The 20492-nt window shown below is 34.3% G+C and overlaps 3 protein-coding genes across 6 annotated transcripts; all 3 read right to left on the reverse strand.

The window, feature by feature from the left end:
* Positions 1-13: 13 nt before the first annotated feature.
* LOC105779209 (uncharacterized) lies at positions 14-8403 on the reverse strand. The gene is made up of 23 exons (XM_012602977.2): positions 8191-8403; positions 7746-8077; positions 7536-7639; positions 7153-7221; positions 6923-6983; positions 6595-6734; positions 5976-6165; positions 5614-5675; positions 5348-5436; positions 4913-4985; positions 4772-4831; positions 4191-4337; positions 4038-4076; positions 3873-3910; positions 3491-3577; positions 2866-3031; positions 2501-2575; positions 2104-2240; positions 1827-1903; positions 1472-1541; positions 1223-1288; positions 560-710; positions 14-329 (listed from the first exon to the last, which is right to left on the reverse strand). Exons 1-22 carry the CDS (start codon positions 8257-8259, stop codon positions 576-578), a joined length of 2286 nt encoding a protein of 761 aa, XP_012458431.1. The 5' UTR covers positions 8260-8403; the 3' UTR covers positions 14-329; positions 560-575.
* A 1099-nt stretch (positions 8404-9502) lies between these two features.
* On the reverse strand, positions 9503-14267 carry LOC105779210 (pentatricopeptide repeat-containing protein At4g32450, mitochondrial). Of its 4 annotated transcripts, XM_052629115.1 has the most exons (7): positions 14002-14267; positions 11415-13507; positions 11035-11084; positions 10839-10910; positions 10559-10606; positions 10181-10253; positions 9503-9709 (listed from the first exon to the last, which is right to left on the reverse strand). In XM_052629115.1, exon 2 carries the CDS (start codon positions 13473-13475, stop codon positions 11433-11435), a length of 2043 nt encoding a protein of 680 aa, XP_052485075.1. In that variant the 5' UTR covers positions 13476-13507; positions 14002-14267; the 3' UTR covers positions 9503-9709; positions 10181-10253; positions 10559-10606; positions 10839-10910; positions 11035-11084; positions 11415-11432. The 4 variants fall into 4 exon arrangements, with proteins under 4 accessions (XP_052485075.1, XP_012458434.1, XP_012458433.1 ...); XM_012602980.2 differs by having other exon boundaries at positions 10559-10910; XM_012602979.2 differs by having other exon boundaries at positions 10181-10910.
* A 1816-nt stretch (positions 14268-16083) lies between these two features.
* Positions 16084-20351, reverse strand: LOC105780471 (dolichyl-diphosphooligosaccharide--protein glycosyltransferase 48 kDa subunit). Its single transcript, XM_012604831.2, has 13 exons — positions 20020-20351; positions 19803-19939; positions 19582-19707; positions 18761-18814; positions 18547-18660; positions 18317-18372; positions 18157-18198; positions 17760-17835; positions 17572-17643; positions 17358-17483; positions 17143-17247; positions 16762-16845; positions 16084-16349 (listed from the first exon to the last, which is right to left on the reverse strand). The coding sequence occupies exons 1-13, from the start codon at positions 20291-20293 to the stop codon at positions 16302-16304; spliced, it is 1314 nt and encodes a 437-aa protein (XP_012460285.1). The 5' UTR covers positions 20294-20351; the 3' UTR covers positions 16084-16301.
* Between the last annotated feature and the right edge of the window lie 141 nt (positions 20352-20492).

The following is a 20492-nucleotide window of genomic DNA, read 5'->3' on the forward strand; positions in this document are numbered from 1 at the left end:
AGTTATTGGCAAGTGACCATAAACTACGCATCATTAAATCAAATGAAAACCAGCAATTTGATCCATTTTTGCATCATTTTGCTTTGCCTGTTTTCTGTGAACAAATGAAGCCTAAAGATCAACCACCCAAGCTGTCTTACCATCCGTAAACAGTAATATAAAGCAAGCAAAATATGCTGCAAACGGTTGGGTTTTATGAGATGAAGCCCCAAGTTCCCCGGAATATATGATTGGTTAAAATGAATTTTTCCGACCCACTTTTCTCTGCAATCTCCAATTTGATCCCTACACAGAAGATCTGTCCAAACTCTCGACCATTCTCTCTCATCCTGCAAACAATGTAAAGTTTGACATATTTATTAAGAAGTCCATAGAACAAGGTTTTTTTGTTGCAGTGCACAAACTGGAATAAAGCCCCAAACTTCCCCACTCTAGGAAAAATTAAAGGTATTAAGCTTTTCCAGCAAATGCCTCGGATAATACAAAAGAATCCGTGTGACTTGAAGGTTGGAACTTCATACGAGTTTGGTAAGAAAAGGAAAATAAAATGCCAACTTACTAGGAACCACCAGCTTTCAACTCTGTTTTGTTAACAGTTCAATGTCAGCTCCAATTTCTGCAATCTTGGCTTCCTTAGAAGCCTTTGCTGCTTTGGCAATGTTCCCAACATCAAAGTCCATTGCTAGTTTTTTCACCAGACCCTCAAGCATCTGTAGTTATCAAAACCAAAATTATTTTTAGGGGAAAAAAAGTTAATTAAGTAAAACTCCAACAAGTAAATCTGCAAAATAAAGAGGAATAAGCCTAATGGTACCACTTAACACTGCTTAGAATTCTAGAGAATAAGCCTTTTAAAAATAATTTCAAAAATCTTATTGCATTTTCTTCGAAGAAAGCTGGTTATAGATGTTTATGAGCTCAAAGATACAAACATCAATTGTTCCATCAACTTTGATGCAGGGTTTAAATATTTTCTTTTCCTTAAAGAAGAAACGGTGGAACATGTATATATTATAGCATTTGAAAACCAAACAAACCAAGAAACAAAAGGTAGATTGTGAAATGGGCTAGCGGATATTTTATTTACTATTAGCCTAATCAAGTGGAAAGGAAAAAGTGTTTGTTATGCTTGCAGTCATGTCGTGAACAAATCCAAATGAAAACAGGGTCAATCATAACTACCATGCTGAAGGTAAGAATAAATGAGTTAAGAGGACAATACCAGTGATCCAATGGCAACTAAAGCTCGGAACCTTGAATCAATCTCTAGAGTTTCCTGTTCAGCAATCTGTGTCAAAAGGGAAAACAATGAAAGAAGTTCATGATTTTTGTAGCTGAAGATCGTTACTAAACAAAATATCAGTGCATTCCATTGCTACATGCACAAGGTTGAGTTCTTAGAGAAGAGAAATCAAATCAGGAATATATAGAATTCAATTCCTAAGTTAGGGAATAATTGAGTAACGCAAACCTCTAAAGCTGCTGAAAGAACATGGGATTGACCTTCTTCATCCTGCTTTTCAATTAGCAGCACCGCATAACTGCAAAGCACACTCATGAGAAGTGCATCGCAGAGTGTAACTAAAAACATGTATAAAGCAATTGAGAAAATAAAAGCAAATTTATAAAGGAGATATAAGCAATTCCATCCTCTTCTCTTCAACATCAAAACCCATGGTAAAAAAGTTTACAAAACTTAAGGAAAAGGTCAACTAGGAACTTTTAGGACAAACAACATCCAAAAGAAGGGGCAATAATTAAACTGTCCCAAATGGTTTCACTAAAGTAAACCCATGTGAGCATATTTACATAAACAGAATGCTTACTTTAGTATCAGGGTTGAATAAGCCAACTGTAAATTCTTGTTTGGTGATGCAAGACAACTTGAAAATGCATCAAGAATCTGCAAGAATAGAAGAGAAAAAAATCATTACAATTGATTACTATTAATTTTCTTTTGTTTGATGAAAAAGGCAAAACCCTAAACTGAAGAGGAAAACAAAAATAGTCTACACCTAGCAGACCGGAAGCATCCGAAAGCAATATCAAAAACCTTGATTTACCAAAATAACATTTCAATGTTAATAGAGGAGGCAAACTTACATCACTACGATGCTTTTGCAGCCAGCTGTAGTAGCTCGAATTCTTGAAAAAGTTAGTTACAGCACGGATGCTGGTTAAAAGATTTGCAGGAAGTGCAGGATCAGTCGTGGCTTTCATAATCATTTCCATTACCACATCTAGTTCAGCACATAAATTCAAAGTTAAAACTTACAACAGAACATAACAAAGAGGAATAGTTGCATATAAAATTATCTAGTGGTTTCATCAATAAAATAGGAGCTAACCTGTTCATTGGAAGTTTGTCAAATAATATTAGGATAGATTCATATACACGACGTAACTAAAATATACATTTTTTAGACATTTCCGGTTGCGACAATTACTTTTCAAAGAGAAAGGTAGACTAAATAGCAGAGAAAGTTTTTAAGTTAGGTACCATTGACTTCAACATGCCTGAGAAGTACAGTTGCCCCATCAGGGTGCAGAACGGTCATCCTCAGCATGTCAATAACTGCACAAATAGAAGCAAGCCACTGGGAAGGTGAACAATGGATTTGAAACATGTAAGGAGGACTATAGTTGACATAAACAAGCATAGAGCCCTCTAAAATCATAAAGTAAAAGAAAGGATAATTAACGAAATCAGCTTTTCACATAGAGTGGTGCTTCAATTTGAATAAAATAGAGTTGAACTGCCAACAAAACTCCGTCAAAGCAGAATTTAAATAACACCCCAATACCAAAGAAACAACCCAAAGAAGAGACTGCAAACTAAAACCTTAAAATCTTCTCCACACTAACCAGGAAATATCATGGCAACTGGCCATGATTTCAGCAATTTCAGCAACAACGCAATGTCAACATCAGCAAACCTGCTCGTATGGTAATGTGATGTGTCCTTCAGAATTTTAACAATAGCACCCAGTCTAGAGATCTCCGGTTCTGTCAAAGAGAAGTCCTTTTTTTCCTTCACAAGAATGTCAATGGATCCGTTATATGAGAAACTCAATCCAAGAGAACCACAAAGATGTAACAGAATAACAATGGTATAGCAGGTAGCAGCGAAAGTAAACCAGGCAGGAAATCCCAACAAATAAGTTAATGCATACAGAATATTAGGCAGCTAGTCAAAACTTGTCCCTATGAAACCAATGGATAAAACTAAAACCAGGAATGGATACTATTAAGGGAACTGTTATGACACACAAAGCAATCACAAATAGAAAAGTTATAGCTTCTCAAGTTGAGGTCTGATATACAAGAATGAGCTATCAGCACAACAAAGTCTTCTGTAAGATGATTCAAAAGTTAAAGAGTAAGCTAAGAAAATATTATGAAGAATACTGGTGCAACGTAAGGCTATCATAGACAAAAATTAAGAATAAATGTAAACATATAAATAAGAATTATTGATTGTAGAATCTACCGAGTCAGCCAGTAGTGTGTTGTTGAACTCTGAAATTTTTTTGAGGATGCCATCAAATTGAGCCGCATCAAAAACCAGCATTCCTCTCTGGAATAAAAAGGAACAAAGAATAAACTAAAACAAATTTTCTTATTAAAAAATGACAAGAAGAAAGTTAAAAAACAGCTCAGAGATGCAATAATGCTAGTTTACACATAGGTTTGGAGTGGGAGAATATTTAGCATAGTTAACTAAATGCAAAGCTTTGACCACAATTATTTGTGGTACTTTAAGCAATCAATTCCATCTAGAAGCATACTCCTCTGGTAGAGAAGGCAAGAGTTAGATTTTAAGAACATCTATTTTGTAGTTATGTGCTTAAAGGTAGAGAGTAGTGACAAACCTTTGGGATATGTTTAAAGGTAGGTTTAGCCGCAATACCTGCATACAAAATTGATGTGAATATATATCAAGGTTCAAAAGATATCCTGATGTTGGCAGAGTAGTAGGAGAGCTGGTAGAAGGAAACAGAAAAGAATCTATCTCTATATATTAACCAAGTACAAACCAGAAGCATATGATGGCTGTCCAGGTACATAAGCACTAGCTGCAATGAAAAACAACAAGACATTAGTCATTGCAAACAAGTAGCCAATACGAGTAGGAATTCATAAAGGGCTTCCAACAGCGAATGTCAGGACTGAAAACATATTATACTCACAGCCAGTATATGGATCACGAAATGTTGGATCAATATTGAAATCCTTTTGCCCAGTATTTTGAAGTATAAACTCCACGATTTGTTGACGGTAAGAAAGAGGAAGGTTCTCCTTCAGAAGCCACTTATCAGCAGTGTCATACGGATTATCTGGAAAGATAGCAGGCCATGTTATCACTTTTAGGTTATGTTGCATGCCCAATTTATCTGCTTTATGCCACTTGCAAGTCATTCAAATTATAATGTAAATTTTAAAAATCATGTTCCCTATCATGATTTTGATCATAAGAAATAATGAGGTAGTCCTTAAAATGTTTTTTTCCTCATTAAAAACATGTTTATATATGGTAATATTGCATGCCTGAACCATAGTTAAATTTTCACAAAGAATAACAAGCTGGGAGAACACATGCTTCCTATTGTTCATTAGAGGGTAAAAGATGTAGTCATTTTTTTAGCTTTACAAAGTACCTAGGCTGGGGAAAGAGAGAAGGGCAAAAAGATAAGGAGACCCAAAAGATCTGAAGAAAAATTACATTAATTTGGAAACAACAGAAAACACAAGGCTAAGAATAGAGAAATACCTGATCGATTATAAGGTAACTTACGTATAGGCTCCCCATCGCCAATATCAACATCAAATACTGAGCCAGAAAAAATAAAATTAAGAATGCATTTACATTTAATTCATTAACCTTAAATGACTAAGAAGCAAAGCTGCTGACCATAATCATATTGAACTCCATCAAGAACCGAACGCTTCATGCTGTCATCTGGACCATCAACTACTTCACCAATCTGAATCAGACATCAACATGGAAAATATAATAATTTGTAGATGGATGGTTAAGCCAAAGTTAACAACAAGGCAGACCACATCACCAATTAATGGTCCACCAGAAATTTTACCTGTATATGGGAACAGATTTGTCTTGAAATTTAAAAAAAAATCAAAGACATTTCTTTTATTTTAACCACTAACAATTTGATAAAAACAACTTATGAAACAAAAGAGCAGAATAAATAGGAACAAAAACATCAAGGCTTTCATGTTCCTCACAGAATATTAAGTGTCAAAATGAACAGTGCACTCAAGATGAGTGAGAACGAAACTTTTAAATGATAAGGAAAAAAACTGCAAAGTATTAGAATGAAGTTACCTTATCCCATTTCTGTTCTCTCATATTCCATGAATAAGCTACTCCATTGTCGCCTTCTCTAACAATTTTTGTCTGGCCATCACTAGTTCCTGGCCAAATACACCAATCATTAAACAATATTCAACTGCTACTACCAAAGATATCATCAGAAAGAAATGCGATGAGAAGGGAAATTAAGTATTTCTACATCTCTAGATTAAACAGAATAAGCATGACTCAAGCACAGCATAAGAAAACTAACTATGTACAGGCAATTGGGAACACACCTGGAATCTGCAAAGCCTCAAGCCCAGGTAAATCTACCAATTTCAAACCACCAACACTCTTCCTAATACAAACAGAAAGGTAAGAGATGGATATCAGGCAAAGCTGAAAAGTTAAAAACCTTAGAACTCTTGAGTGATCTGGAAGTCAATAAACCACATACAAATCATAAAATTACACAATGAACTACTGGGGAGAAGAATATTTTTTATTGAAATTCAAGAAGAATGAGAATTGGAAAAGGCATAAATAGTTACCAAACAGTCCCCATGTTTGTACTAAGAAAAGGTGAACAAAGCAGAAGATGATCATATTATAACAATAAGGTAAGCATAAGTTATTGGAAAGTGTTATATGATCATACCTACTCAATTTGTATTCGGAGAGTTCTGAAGCATATGCCTCAAGTTCCACAGGATCTGCAATGTTCTCCTGATCTACTGTCCAAATTCTTACAACTCCATCTGAACATGCAGTCACAATATCTCCATTTTCCAAAAATTTAGCATCCCAAACACAACCAGGGTGCTCTAAGCTTTGCACACAGACCCCATCTGCAATAAGAAGATTTATCCTTGTGATAATAATAATTCCAGTCATGCAAAATCCATGTTTAGCTATAAGTATAAGAAAGATAAAAGCCTATAACCAGTTATGTTAGTTACAGAGTATTTGGGGTAAGTAAAACACGAGTAAAACTTACCACCGAGAGCCAAAAAAAGAAGATAATATGTTCCCTTATGCGATGAAATATACCCAAGTTAAGGAACAGGTTATGCTTTCGGGTATGCTTGATAAATAATACCAAATAAGATTCCCTGAAAACTTCACTAAGCTATCTAATGATGAGGAACTGATGGTACTCCGAAGTCAACTAAAAAATTACTCTATCTTATGACACCGTGAGATACAATTCAGCCCTTAGTTACTAATTCATGAGTGTGGTTATTTTAAACAGAGATAAAGATGGCAGAAATAATCACCTTTCCATATCTTTGTAAAACGATCTTCGCTACCACTGACAATAAGTCCAGAAACATGAGCATCAACTGAGTAGACAATGGAAGTATGACCAACCATCACCATTAATACTTCGCCACTTTGAGCCCATAACATGATGGAACTAATGTACCAAAACAAAACAGGTAGGAGTTAATGCAACTATACATTCAAGCAATAAAAACATGATAAATAACTAAAAGAGAGATAAAGGAGGGAAAATGAAGATGAATTTAGAACTGAAAGAGAAGCCTCCTTGTAGTCTTAACTTGTAGTGATAGAATGATGAAAGAAAGGGTAAAGGATACTAACCCATCATGTGACGCAGAAAGAATCCCCAATCCATGCATAACTCCCAAACCCCGAACAGTATCTGCACAATCCACAAATGTGAGAGTGCTTATGCAAACTAATTTCATCATTTTATAACAAGAAATGCTCTTCCTGAGTAATTGCATTCCATTAAACACAGAATGCGTTTATACCTAACTACCTATCCAGTAAGAATAAAGCATGGTAAATTTGGGGAGCAGGATACTTACCAGTATGCCCAGAAAAAGTGTGCAAACAAGTCTTGCCTCTCCAAAGTTTCAAGGTTGTGTCAGTCGAACCTGGAGTAAATTTAAAAATTTTAAACCATACACTCTTTTCCCCAACTTTTTGTGTTCATTCACAGTTCAGATAAAACTGTTATGACCAAATAATTTTTGTCAACTTCCATAACAAAGACTGAATGCCAGCAAGATTATACTGCATGGACAGACCAGAAGGTAACATTTATACCAACAAAGTAAATGGATTAGAATCAATGAAAAAATGTGTCATCAAATTTTGCAATGTCATAGAGAATAGATGTACCTGATACTAGCTCTCCTGAAGGAAAATGTGTCATCAAATTTTGCAATGTCATAGAGAATAGATGTACCTGAAACTAGCTCTCCTGAAGGAAGCTTTATTACAGCTTGAATGGCCGACTTGTGTGCCTCCCAGGATTCAACAGGTTGACCCTTCCTCCATCGTCTTAAAGTGCTGCGAAACAGATGGTTAACTATTTTGAAGATTAAATGAAAAACCAAACATAACTATTTCACACAAAATGCAAAACACTTCCCATCCAACAGTTTAATTAACTCACCAATCAACCGATGAGGAAATGATATCCCCACCGTCCAATACAACACCGGTAACCTGCAGTTGGTGACCCTTCAATGACTGCACTTTCTCTCCAGTCCTCAAGTCCCAAACAAAAACCATGGTATCCATCCCACCGGAAACAATTCCACCTTCAGGAAACTCCTCATCCGGTGCAATCCAAGCCAATGGACCGACGAAACTCGAATGCCCTAATAGCATCTTAGACGAAACATACTTACGCTTATCTGACGAATCAAGAGACCAGAACCTAACCGTTCTGTCTCTCGAAGAAGTGGCTATACCTTCACTTCCACAAACACATATTCCACGAACCTAAAAAATCAAAATTCCAGCAACCTTTTTTTTTCAAAACCTAAGTGATTCGAAATTAAAAAAGGAAAATGGCGAATGGAATTGAGAGGAAACGAAGGAAATAGAGATCTTACATCGTCTTCGTGGCCTCGTAATTGGCAGCGGAGTTGATATTGTTTGAAATCGATTTCCATGGAACTCATCGTGGGGTTTTAGGGAGTGACAAAAACCGGTGAAAAATCTCTTTAAAATTGGAGTTATATTAGAAAGAAAAAACAATTGTCAAGAGCTTCGCTTGTTTGCCAAGTTTTTATCAATTCTCTCTTCGTTTTTTAATTTAACGGGATTTCTGTTCTTTTCCGGTCTTTTCTTCTCTTTATTCACTGTCAAAGTAAAACAGTATGTTCTTTTTGGTGTAATTTTAATTTCATCTTCTACTTTATAAAAATTCAGATATTAGCTTCTTTTTTAATTGATCACAATTTAATCCTTAAATGAAAACCGAGAAGTTAGTATAGCACTATAAAAATCATTGCTCAGATTCTGTAAAATACAAAAGTACAATTAAATATAATTTATTAAAATATAATTTTATTTTTGTTTGATAAATTGCAAATGTTTGTAAGTGCTAATTTTATGATTTTAATTTTATTTATATAACATTTTCGTAATGTTCTGAATAGTTTGTCAAAACAGAATAAATAAACATTCATCTTTTAACTTAATTTATGATATTAATTTAAGGGTAAAATATAAAAATAATCACTTTTGTTTACTTCAAATTACATTTTAGCTACTTATGTTTGAAATATTATATTTTAGTCACTTACGTTATCATTTTGTTACTGAAATGATCACTCTACCATTAAGCTCCATTACCTCTCTAACATCAGTCCTAAAAATATCATACGTGACAATCTAAATTAAATTTATTTAATTAAAATATATTTTCATCCCAACAACTAAACCTCCAAATTGACATTTCAAACATAAGTGACTAAAATATAATTCAAGGCCAACAAAAATTTATAATTTATCCTTAATTTAATTCAAATAAAAATAATAATACTTAAGATATCCTCCTGACTCTATCTACTTACCACCTGCAAACTTCAGAACTTGTCTATTATACTTATCAGAAATTATCAAATAAATTGAGGAATTACATCATTGAAAGTTTCCACAAATATGCCAATAATAAAAATATATGACTAATAGTTATTTTAACTAAGATTTAATAATTAATAATTAAAATGGACTAAGTCACAATTTTATTGAAAAAATTTAATAGTTAATCACATTTGTGTTGGATACTTTTTGTTATCTCATTTTTCCCATTTATTTATTGTTATTATCAAGTTATTTTGTAAAAGGAAAGTTTTCCAAAAAAAAAAAAAATAAAGTCAAAATGAAAAATAATAATAACAGCGTAACAGAGAAAGAAGGGGAAACTTAACGGATATCTCTACGGGCATTTTTTTTTTCTTTAACCGATAAATATCATAACGCATAAAATTCAAAACTCTAAACATTTCAATTGCATCATTGTACTCAAAAATTTCGACTCCAACGGTCCATGGCCTGCATGCTAGAGATGCTACAGCTTTACTTGCCGTGGAGGTGGACAAAGGAGAAGATGAAGAATCCTGCCATCTACAAAAATAAAAGGCCATATTAGAAGTTAATATTTCACCCTAGTGATTTCTCTGAGAAACAAAGCTCATAATTATGGTGATCATGTCTGTCTGAGTCGGGTCTAAAATTTCTAGTTCATTTCGGTTTGGATCATTCAGGATTTAAAGCTCTTTTATGGGTTCCTTACTTTGAGTTTGGGTCATTTGAGTTTGCAGTCAAGTCATTTCACGTTTTGCCATTCAGAATTGACACTCATGTTCAAGTCATTTCGAATTACCTGTTCAGGTCATTTTGGGCTCGACCATTCCTAGTTTCGGTCATTGTCAGATTCGGTTTGTTCAGAGTTGGGTTGTTGGCTTTTTAAAGTCAAATTGGGTTGGGTTGGAATTCGGATTAATCAGGTTGGGTTTTCAATTTCGAATCAAATTGACAGGTCTACCTATAAGCTCTATGAAGTTAACAATGGTTGAGAGAGTAAAAAGGTGGTACCATAGAAAATGCAGCTCCATAATAAGGGTAAGCAGCAGGTATGAATCTTTCATATTCATTGTCTCTATATGGCCTGACAGGAAAATGCAATCCAATTCCATATGTTAGCAAATTACGTAACAAATTCGAAAAATATATACTACGAAAGACCCAAAGCAATAGCTCCCTCCATAAAGGCAATCATATATGACAATACTTGGATAGGGGAAAATGAAACAAATTTGCTAATAAGAAAAGAGAAAAAGAAAAATATTTCTCGAATTTTAACTTCTATTGTTACAAGCTTCCATTCTTCAAATAAAATGAGATAACTAGTAAGAGACTTAGGTCTCAAGATAGAAATTTGTATCCAGGATCATAAAAAACACAAATAGTTACCTGCTTTGAAAGGGATAAACTTGTATACCCTAGCTTTTGGTACTCAACCTTGAATTGGAAAACACCATAAACATCGGGAACCTTAAATGAAGTGGAATATAGACCCCGCAAGACAAAAAAAACTAAAAAGCTTCTTTAATATGGACTTCTTTAAAAGATGAAGCTTTAATATGGACTTTGTATGATGAGGGTGGCAACCTCAAAATATTCTTTATTTGTTTCCTTTTATTTATTCAGAATAGGTTAGTGCTAATTTGGATGATTTTACTCACTTTCTTACATTGAAAAGGTAGCTTAGTTAAAAATTCACTCAATTTTGCTCCCACCTTTCTGCACACCAGATCTGAAAAATCTGAAAATATTTTAAAGTTCATCAAGAAACATGACATGTTATTAAATTCAAAATAAAAGAAAACATAAAAAGAAAAAAAAATCATCAATGGAGGAATCAGTTAAACAGTTATTATACCACATACCTATTACTGAACATACTGCCAGTAATCAGAAGCCAAGCATTGTTCCTTGCCTAAAAAAGAAAAAAGAAAAAAAGTTCACAAACTTATTTGAACATCATGGTTATTTGAGTCACAACACACTAAGTTTCTTCCTTTCATCTTTAGTGAAACTATCTTAAAGTATGAGGAAAGGACAAAACTTTCATGTTCTAGACACGCAGAAGATATATAAACAGGGTTTGCAGGTAAATATCATAAAAAAGACGACGAGAATTATAACTAGATAGGTTATTTATATCTTCTCTATAAAGTTACTATCTTATAAATTACTCGCTTCAGATGCTTCTAGATTTCATTTTTTTCATTGAAGAAGTAAAACAGAATGTCAAGATAAATGATACCTCAAGTTCTATTTTTGATCACCAAAAATCTCGACAAGAGCATAACCCTTCACTGAAATGATGAAACCTCTTGGCATCTCGCATTATGATCTCTCTGCCAACAATCTTTGACATGATCTTAAATGCAGCATGACAATCACCACAAACACGAAGGTTCTTGATAATACGAATCTGTCCCCGAGCTGGACTAGTGAGGAGACCATTAGCAAGAGCAAGTCTCTCACTATGAGCAAGAAGAGCTTCTTCCTTACTTTCCTGATCTATATCGTGCAAAACAAATCTTGTCTCTGGAACATAACCAGCTTCTTTCATATGTTCTTTCAAATGCCTTAGCAGTGCATAGATTCTATCATTCGCAGGATGTGATGTATCTCCTGCACGATACTCGTTGACCCTGCTTCTGACTTCAAGAGGACTTTGACTTGCCAATTTCTTCTTCTCATTCTTTTTAAGGTCTGAATCTTTCAAAGGTATGAGACCTGCCTTTGATTGTTCATTCAAGCGAGAGGGATCTAGCTGCTTCACAAGCTCAGCACAACGATCCCCAAGTTCCAAGTGCCCATGAGTTCTGCAGAGATTCATTAAAGTTTCCCAGACATCAGCACTGGCTTCAAATGGCATCTTTTCAATGAATTCCAATGCTTCATCCAAATTCCCTGTACTCCCCAGCATGTCAACAACACCCACATAATGCTCCATGGAAGGGACAATACCATAATCACTGCTCATCAACGAAAAGTGAAGCATTCCTTCATTAATATCACCAACGACACCACAAGAATAAAACACTCCAAGGAACATTTTGGCATCTGGTTTCAAGCCTGCCTGCTTAAATTGAGAGAACAGATCAAGGGCATCCTCCCCTAGCCCATTCCTAGCAAGCCCTGTTATCATAGTATCCCAAGATGTCAGATTGCGCCTTGGCATCTTTTCAAACACATCAAATGCATCATCTGTAGAACCACATTTTAAGTATGTCTCTAAAATCCTGTTATAGATGCTTATTTTGAGAGGTGAAAATGATCCTACGAGGTGTTCATGAACAGTTTTCGCTTCTTGTAAAGCTTTCACTTCCCCACATGCCTTCATTAACTGCAAAATTTGGGCCAAATCCACATGAACACCCTGCTGTTTCATCAACACCAAAACTTCTACAGCTTCTTTAACATTCCCTTTTTTGCAAAATTCCTCTAGCATCTCAACCGTAGCACTATTTGAGATAGTTTCAGGAACCTCAGTTAACTCTTCCTTGAGATTAGAAGTAGCAGATACTTGACCATAAAAATTAATGTTATTTGTTACTTGACCAAAAGAACTAAAATTATAAACATCTTGCGGCTTCTGCCGGTACTGGCTGAAATTTGGGCCTTGCGAATTCAGATGGCTTCCTTGAGATTCTGTAAACCTTGGTAAATTAAGGTCATATTGATTCTGTCTGATTTCTTTAGGCCCTTGCCAATATGACCATACTTGATTCTGCATATTGGAAGTACTTTGAGCATCAGCCTCGTATCCTCTAAAGTTTCCATTTCCATAAACTGAGTTATCCTGCAGTTCATTTCTTTTGTTTCCCCAGTGCATTCCATCATGATTCTGATGAAACCCTGGCTCAGCACCCTTCCAAGAACCATTTGCATAAATTCCGTTTGGACTTATCTCTAAGTTCCCATTAGTTTCCCCATGGCTATGATGATGCCAACCAGTTTGACCCATGGCACCCATCTGATTTCTTGTTGGCTGTAAACCACTATTGTAGCTATTACGGTTGTCCCCAGCCGGACTTCCCGCATAATCATCCATAGGACATACCACGAAACCCTGGTTTGGGTTTAAGGCCTGCCCATTTTGTTTCTGCTCATAACCTAGTGAACTTGGGGTATCATAAGGAGAATCCTCAAACTGAGAGGTGCTACTAGGGCTATGAAAATCCCACCTTTCAGGGGCAGTGCTGAGGAACTTACTGAAAATTGTGACTGAATGAGGGAAACGCCGTGACGAACGTACCATAGATAAAGCGGTGAGATAGTTGAAGGTCAGAACCGAAGCCCTCTTGCTGGACATTGACGCGTTGCTTTGATACCTTGAAGCTTCACCTATTGTAGAAACAACCAATAAATGAAGTAATGAGAACGGAAATTTGTTAAAACAAGTAGGGGTGAGCAATCGGTCAGGTCGGTTAGTTCGGTGCAGAAAAACCGAAAACCGACAACGATTTGACTATGGGAGAAAACCAAAAAAACCGACCCGAGTCATTTTCGGTCGGTTAACCAACCGAGTTTAGTATGCTCTCTCTGTCTGTGTTTGTGCAGCAGCCATACATGCATGCTTCAAACAATTAACCATCAACCACAGACACATATATAATACAAAAAACAAGCCACTATTTTTAATCTTAATGTTCAAATCATTTATCAAACCTGCAAACCAATATTGAAGTTGCAAAATGCAAATATGAAGTAATGGGAATCACAGCAGAAATCATTTCATTCAAATATCAATAAACCCCAAAACGCAGCAAACGAAAATGATAATTAGATAGAAAAATGAAGAAAGACTGAGAGAGGCGTTAGTTTTTAGGTGAACTGACCAGCGGCAGCGCGAAAACGAAAGAGACCCCTTACTCCGACGCCGACGGACAGATATGAGGAGCAGAGGCCGATGGCCGACAGACGGCGATGACGATGAAAAGAAGAGAGGAGAGGCCGACGGACAGAGGTGAAGCACGGGGATCGGAGGCGACGGGGGAACGACTGCAGCAGGGAGGCAGGGAAGGTGTTTTTTTTGGTATTCAGGTTTTAGGGTAGGTAAAATTAATGAAAGCTTAATGCTAAATTTCGCCCTCAAACTATTCATGTTTTTTCATTTTGATATATATATTTTTTAATCTCATATTGATACTTAAATTATCATTCGTTAAAAATCAGTCATCACCAGAGGCAAATCCAAGGGCTGGCAAGGGATCAGGTCCCTCTAAAATAAAAAATTATTATTTTGGCTCTTTCTAAAATTATAAAAATTTTATTTAATTTTTTAAAATTTATAAAGATATAAAACATTAAAAATTAAAATTTCATTTCGGTCTCCGCTAAAAAAATTTTCTAGCTTCGCCCCTGGTCGTCACATTGTGTCAATCAAAATGTGCCACGTACCACATTCAACCAATCACAATATGTCACATGGTAATTAATTTTATTTAAAATTTAAATGTTAAATTTAAATTAAAAAACATATTTGACTTTGATTCAAACTAAACTAATTGGCCTTTATCATTGTTGAGTATCCACATGTCGCTATTAGAACGCATCATGTGTCTTTTTTCTATTTTCTTACATATTATATATTATATATTATTTTGATTAAAATGTAAAAGAAATTATATATAATATAATTTTAAATGTCAAAATAATATTTAAAAATTTTAAAAAATTATATATATCCTAGAAAAACTTAAATTGTTTTGAATTTAAATATATTATTTTAAATTCTAGAATTTAAAAAAATTTAAAAAATAAAATTTATTATATATATTTTTAACATTTTTAATATATATATATAGCATATATAATATTAAAATCTAAAAAAGGACACGTGATGCATTCTAATAGATCACGTGCATGGTCAACATCGATCAACGACTTGTTAACAATGGCCAATACTGATCAATGACTGGTCAATAGCGATCAACGCCGAGCAATGACTGGTCAACACCGTTTAATGATGAGTCAAAATCAAAGATGTTTTTAATTTAAATTTAATGTTTTTATTTTAAATAAACTTAACTATCATGTGGAACATTGTGATTGATTAGATATGCCATGCGACATATTGCGATTAGCATCACATGATGACCAATTTTTTTATCATCGGTACAAAAAAAGGTTGAACCAGATAATAAAATGATAGTTTAAGTATCAATTTGGGACAAAATTTAAATACCAAAGTGAAAAAAGAAGCATAATTTAGGCGCCAAATTGAGCATTAAACAAAAAAAAAATGTGAAAAGTTTTGCTTGTTTGCCAAGTTTTAATAAATTCTCTGTAGAATAGTTCATAGGTGTAGCTAATCCCCAAGCTTGGCTTGATTTGAAATATCAACTTAAAATTTTTTTTTAAATTCATCTATATTTGTAAAAGATTAATCCAAATTCATTTTAGGTATGTCCATATATTATTTTAATTTAATTTTTTTATATTATTTTAATTTAAAAATTAATAATTTATATATTTTATTTATTGAAATTTTGTATAATTATCTTAACATTATTTTAATGTTTACATTATTATATATTTAATATATGTTTATTTTTAATGTATTATAAATTACATAATATATAAAAATAACATAATATAAAATAACTTAAAAGCGAGTCAACCGAACTCAAGTTTTAAATGTTCAAGCTTAAGTCCAATCCATATGTTAAACAAACTTAATTTTTTGCCTAAATTTATTTATCAAACCTAACATTTTATCCAAACTCCAAGTAATTTAACTCATGAACAAGCCTAATTATTTGTTGGAGTCTTAAAACAAATTTTGATGATCTTTTTTATTGAAAAGAAATTCATTGTTAGATATTTTTGTTGTCTCATTTCTTTTCCATTTATCTATTGATATTATCAAGTTATTTGTAAAAGGAAAGTTTTCCAGAAAGAGCAAAGAAAGTCAAAAATGAAAAATAATAATAGTATTTCTGAAATATTATAACAGCGTAAAAGAGAAAGTAGGGGAAACTGAACGGATAACTCTACGGCATTTTTTTTTCCTCTAACCGGTAAATAACATAACGCATAAATTTCAAAACCCTAAACATTTCTATTGCATCATTTGTGCCACTCAAAAATTTCGAATCCAACGGTCCACGGCCTGCAAGCTAGAGATGCTACAGTTTTACTTGCTGTAGAGATGAACGAACGAGAAGATGAAGAATCCAGCCATCTACAAAAATAAAAGGCCATATCAAAAGTTAACATGTCACCCTAGTGATTTTTCTGAGAAACAATAGCTCATAGTTATGGTGATGATGATGATATCTACAAAAATATCCAGGTGATGTCAGCTCGGATCATTTCAGGTTCCTCATTTTGGGTTAGGGACATTCAGGTTTGCCAGTCAAGTCATTGATCTGTCATTTGAGTTTGACACATGTCAAGTCATTTCGGATTAATTCAGGTCATAACAAGTTTGGATCATTCCTGGTTCAAATTCTTGGCTGTTGGCTTTTTATAGTCATATCAGGTTGAATCGGTTTCAGATTAATCATGTTGCTTTTTCAAGTTCGGATCAGTGCTGACAGGTCTACTTATTAGCTATAACGTAAACAATGGTTGAGAGAGTAAAAAAGTGGTACCATAGAAAATGCAGCTCCATAATAGGGGTAAGCAGCAGGTATGAATCTTTCATATTCATTGTGTCTATATGGCCTGACAGGAATCTGCAATCCAATTCCATATATTAGCAACTTACGCTCAAATTCGGAAAATATATACCACGAATTGTGAAAGACCCAAAGGAATAGCTCCACAAACGCAATCATAGATTACAATATTTGGATAGGGGAAATTGAGACAATTTTTCTAATAAGAAAAGAGAAAAAGAACAAGGTTTCTCGAATTTTAACTTCTACTGTTACAAGCTTCCATTCTTCGAATAAAATGAGATAACTAGTAAGAGACTTCGGTCTCAAGATAGAAATTTGTATCCAGGATCATGAGAGAACAAAATTAGTTACCTGCTTTGAAAGGGATAAACTAGTATACCCAAGCTTTTGGTGCTCGACCTTGAATTGGAAAACACCATAAACATCGGGAACCTTAAATGATGCGGAATATAGACCCTGCAAAACAAAATATGGACCAATATTTTTTTTAACCATTTATGGATGACTTCATATCGAGGGAAGACTGATATCACAAACCATATGAGCTCAAGAGACAGATGACACACCTTTTTGTCAGATGATAAAGTTTTCAAAACATAGGGGCTCATCATGTAAAACTGCACTTGGACATCATTAGCAACATATGGCTCCCAGCTTGTTCCAGACCACTCATAGATCTCAACTGAGTATTCCTGATTGAAATATACCGATTTCTTTTCAGTTAATTTCTACAAAATGAAGCTCAGCATTACGTCAAAATAGACAAGGTAGAAGAAGTACCAACTCATCATTAATCCTGTATAATGCAGGTTCATCTGTTTCCCCAACTCTGTGGTGTTTCACATTTACAGCCTAAGGATAAAAAACATGAATATAAAATATACATAAAAAAGACCAAGAACATGCCCCAAAATGATGCCGTAATAAAAGAATCATATATTTATGAATAAATTGATCGACATGCCTACCTTAAGATGACCTCTTTCATGGAAAATCCATTTGCTAATTTCAGTCAAAAATTGTTCATTGCCTGATTTCTCATGTCTGCCATCAGAAAGAACATTCTCAAATATATCGTGTTTTAAGTACATCAGTTAAACAAGAAACCCAGTATGCACTTAGGTGCAACTGCAAAGACATATAAAACGTTAATCTCAAGTTGGGAAATGCACCCAGATAAGAAGATCCATATAAAAGCAGAAGCTTTAATATGAACTTTGTATGATGAGGGTGGCAACTGGCAACCAAAAAACTTCTTTATTTGTTTCCTTTTATTTATTCAGAATAGGTTACTGCTAATTTTGGATAATATTACTCAAGTTCTTATATTGAAAAGGTAGCTTAGAAAGTTAAAAATTCACTCACTTAGTTTGGCTCCCAGCTTTCTGCACACCAGATCTGAAAAACCTGAAAATATTTAAAAAGTTCATTAAGAAACATGACATGTTATTAAATTCAAAATAAAAGCAAACATAAAAAGAAAAAAAAAATCATCAATGGAGGATTCAGTTAACAGTTATTATACCTATTACTGAACATGCTTAGTGAGCCAGTAATCAGAAGCCGTGCATTGTTCCTTGCCTAAAAAGGAAAAAAGAAAAAAGTATCACAAACTTATTTGAACAGCATGGTTATTTGAGTCACAACAAACTTTCTTCCATTCATCTTTAGTGGAACTATCTTGAAGTACGATCGAAAGGACAAAACTTTCATGTTCTAGACATGCAGATATATGAACAGTTTACATAGATGTACCTGGACAATTGAAACTAAAGAGATAGCAGAACCAGTCAATGATGGAGGAGTTGACAGCTTCGACTTAGGATTAGCAGAATAGGCAGATGGAGAAGCTGAGAGAACTTTCAACACCTAAAAATAGTGCATGTGTTAAGGGGGAAAAAAGGACCATTGTGGTCATTGATAAATTGTACATGATTAAATTCCCTCAAATCAGATGGAAGCAGCATACCAAGCTATTGGCAGGACTCACTGAATGGCCGATGCCTCGGAAAAGTATAGGAGCCTGCAGCAAGTTTAATCAAAACTAATCAGAAATATCAATGTAATCTAAGAAGTCCATAATATGCAATGAGCTTCAAAAAATATATGAGAATTCCTGTTGGCTCATAAAATATACAGCTATAGTAAAAATAATCAAAGGTCATCATGCCCTTAAATTTTGAAATAATATTGAAATTATTATAGAAATTTTAAAATTTAATAAAAGTAGTATTTTAGCCCCACAAATCGAAAATTTTAAAACTTTTAATGAAAATAATACTTTCTCCACTAATATTTATCAAAATTTAGCATTTGGAGCATATGAATATTCCTGTGTTAACAGTCAACAATATATATATCAATTGTGTTCCCTTAAATTGAAAACAAAATCTCTAACAACTATCATAAGTGATTAAAAGTTTCATTTCTTTTAACCTTCATTTATGAGTAGAATCAGGTACTTCATTTCTTCTTTACAACTTAAACTAAATCTAAGCAAATGATTCAAGAATTTTGATTGTACAAATTTATATAAACTTATTCAGAGTTCTTCCGATAAATTTACCCCATTGATTCACATCCTGCATCCATCCTAGAAGATTATAAGCAAGTGGCTCCGGAACCCCAGTTCAGTATAACAAACTAGAAAACATATTAAGAAAGGTGCACTATCATATAACATTTTATCATTATCATAATCGGAACAACCCCAAACTTACTTGGTCATAAAAGTATCCAGAACCTAATAAGAGGATAAGAGTAACAATGCTGGCTGACATTTATACTTACTTCAATTCTTTTGCCTCCTAAGATCACATCAGACTTAATAAAATCATCACTAGCAATCAATGTATGATCTCCCTCAGTTCCCGAAACAGCATAGCCAATGTGATCAATAACCATAGCCGAAGGATCCTACACGGCAAACAACCAAGCTTTAATGAACAATCAAGCGAAGCGATAACAGAGACTGAAGCATAAAATTGTACAAAAATATTTGCGTATCAGACCTCATCAAAATCAACTCCACATTCAGTACCAACTTCCCGAATCAAATCCGAAGCATTAACATCCGCCGCAACAATTAAATCATGACCGGAATCAACAAAATTGACAATGGCGGCAACATCAATAGATCCTCCAAATCCTAAAAAAACAAAATACATTTCTAGTTAATTCGAAAACATTAAAAGAAAGAAAGAAAAAAGGTAATGTGAAATGACTGACGTTCGACGGAGGGGCAGAAGAGGATCAAGGCATCGTAAAGATACTGGCCGTAGCGTTGCAAGGCGATCTTTGGATCATCGGCGAGTTTGAATTCCAGGTCGAAGCCACGTGATTTGAGGGCATTGAAGTAGAGGGAGTGTGACGACTTGATGGCGAAGTCGTCGAGGAGAACAAGGACTCGGCGATCCGTTGGCGATTCGGGAGAGAAAGCATTGCAGAGAAATGGGAGAAGGATTGAGATCGAAGCAATGCAAATTAGCCACAATTTCCCCATTTTTTGATTAGGGATTTTTTTCGTGTGAACTGAACTGTGAAGTGTGAGGATTTTGGGAGGTTCTGGGATATATACTACCACTATTTCACCGGGTTGACTTAGCTTTTGATTCAGGGACTTCTGGTTTCCATGAACTTTATGGAAAAATTACAAATATTGCCTGCGATTTTAACAAAATTACAATTAACTACTTTAATTT

The sequence above is a fragment of the Gossypium raimondii genome, chromosome 4 (assembly GCF_025698545.1).
Source record: "Gossypium raimondii isolate GPD5lz chromosome 4, ASM2569854v1, whole genome shotgun sequence".
NCBI classification, from domain to species: domain Eukaryota; kingdom Viridiplantae; phylum Streptophyta; class Magnoliopsida; order Malvales; family Malvaceae; genus Gossypium; species Gossypium raimondii.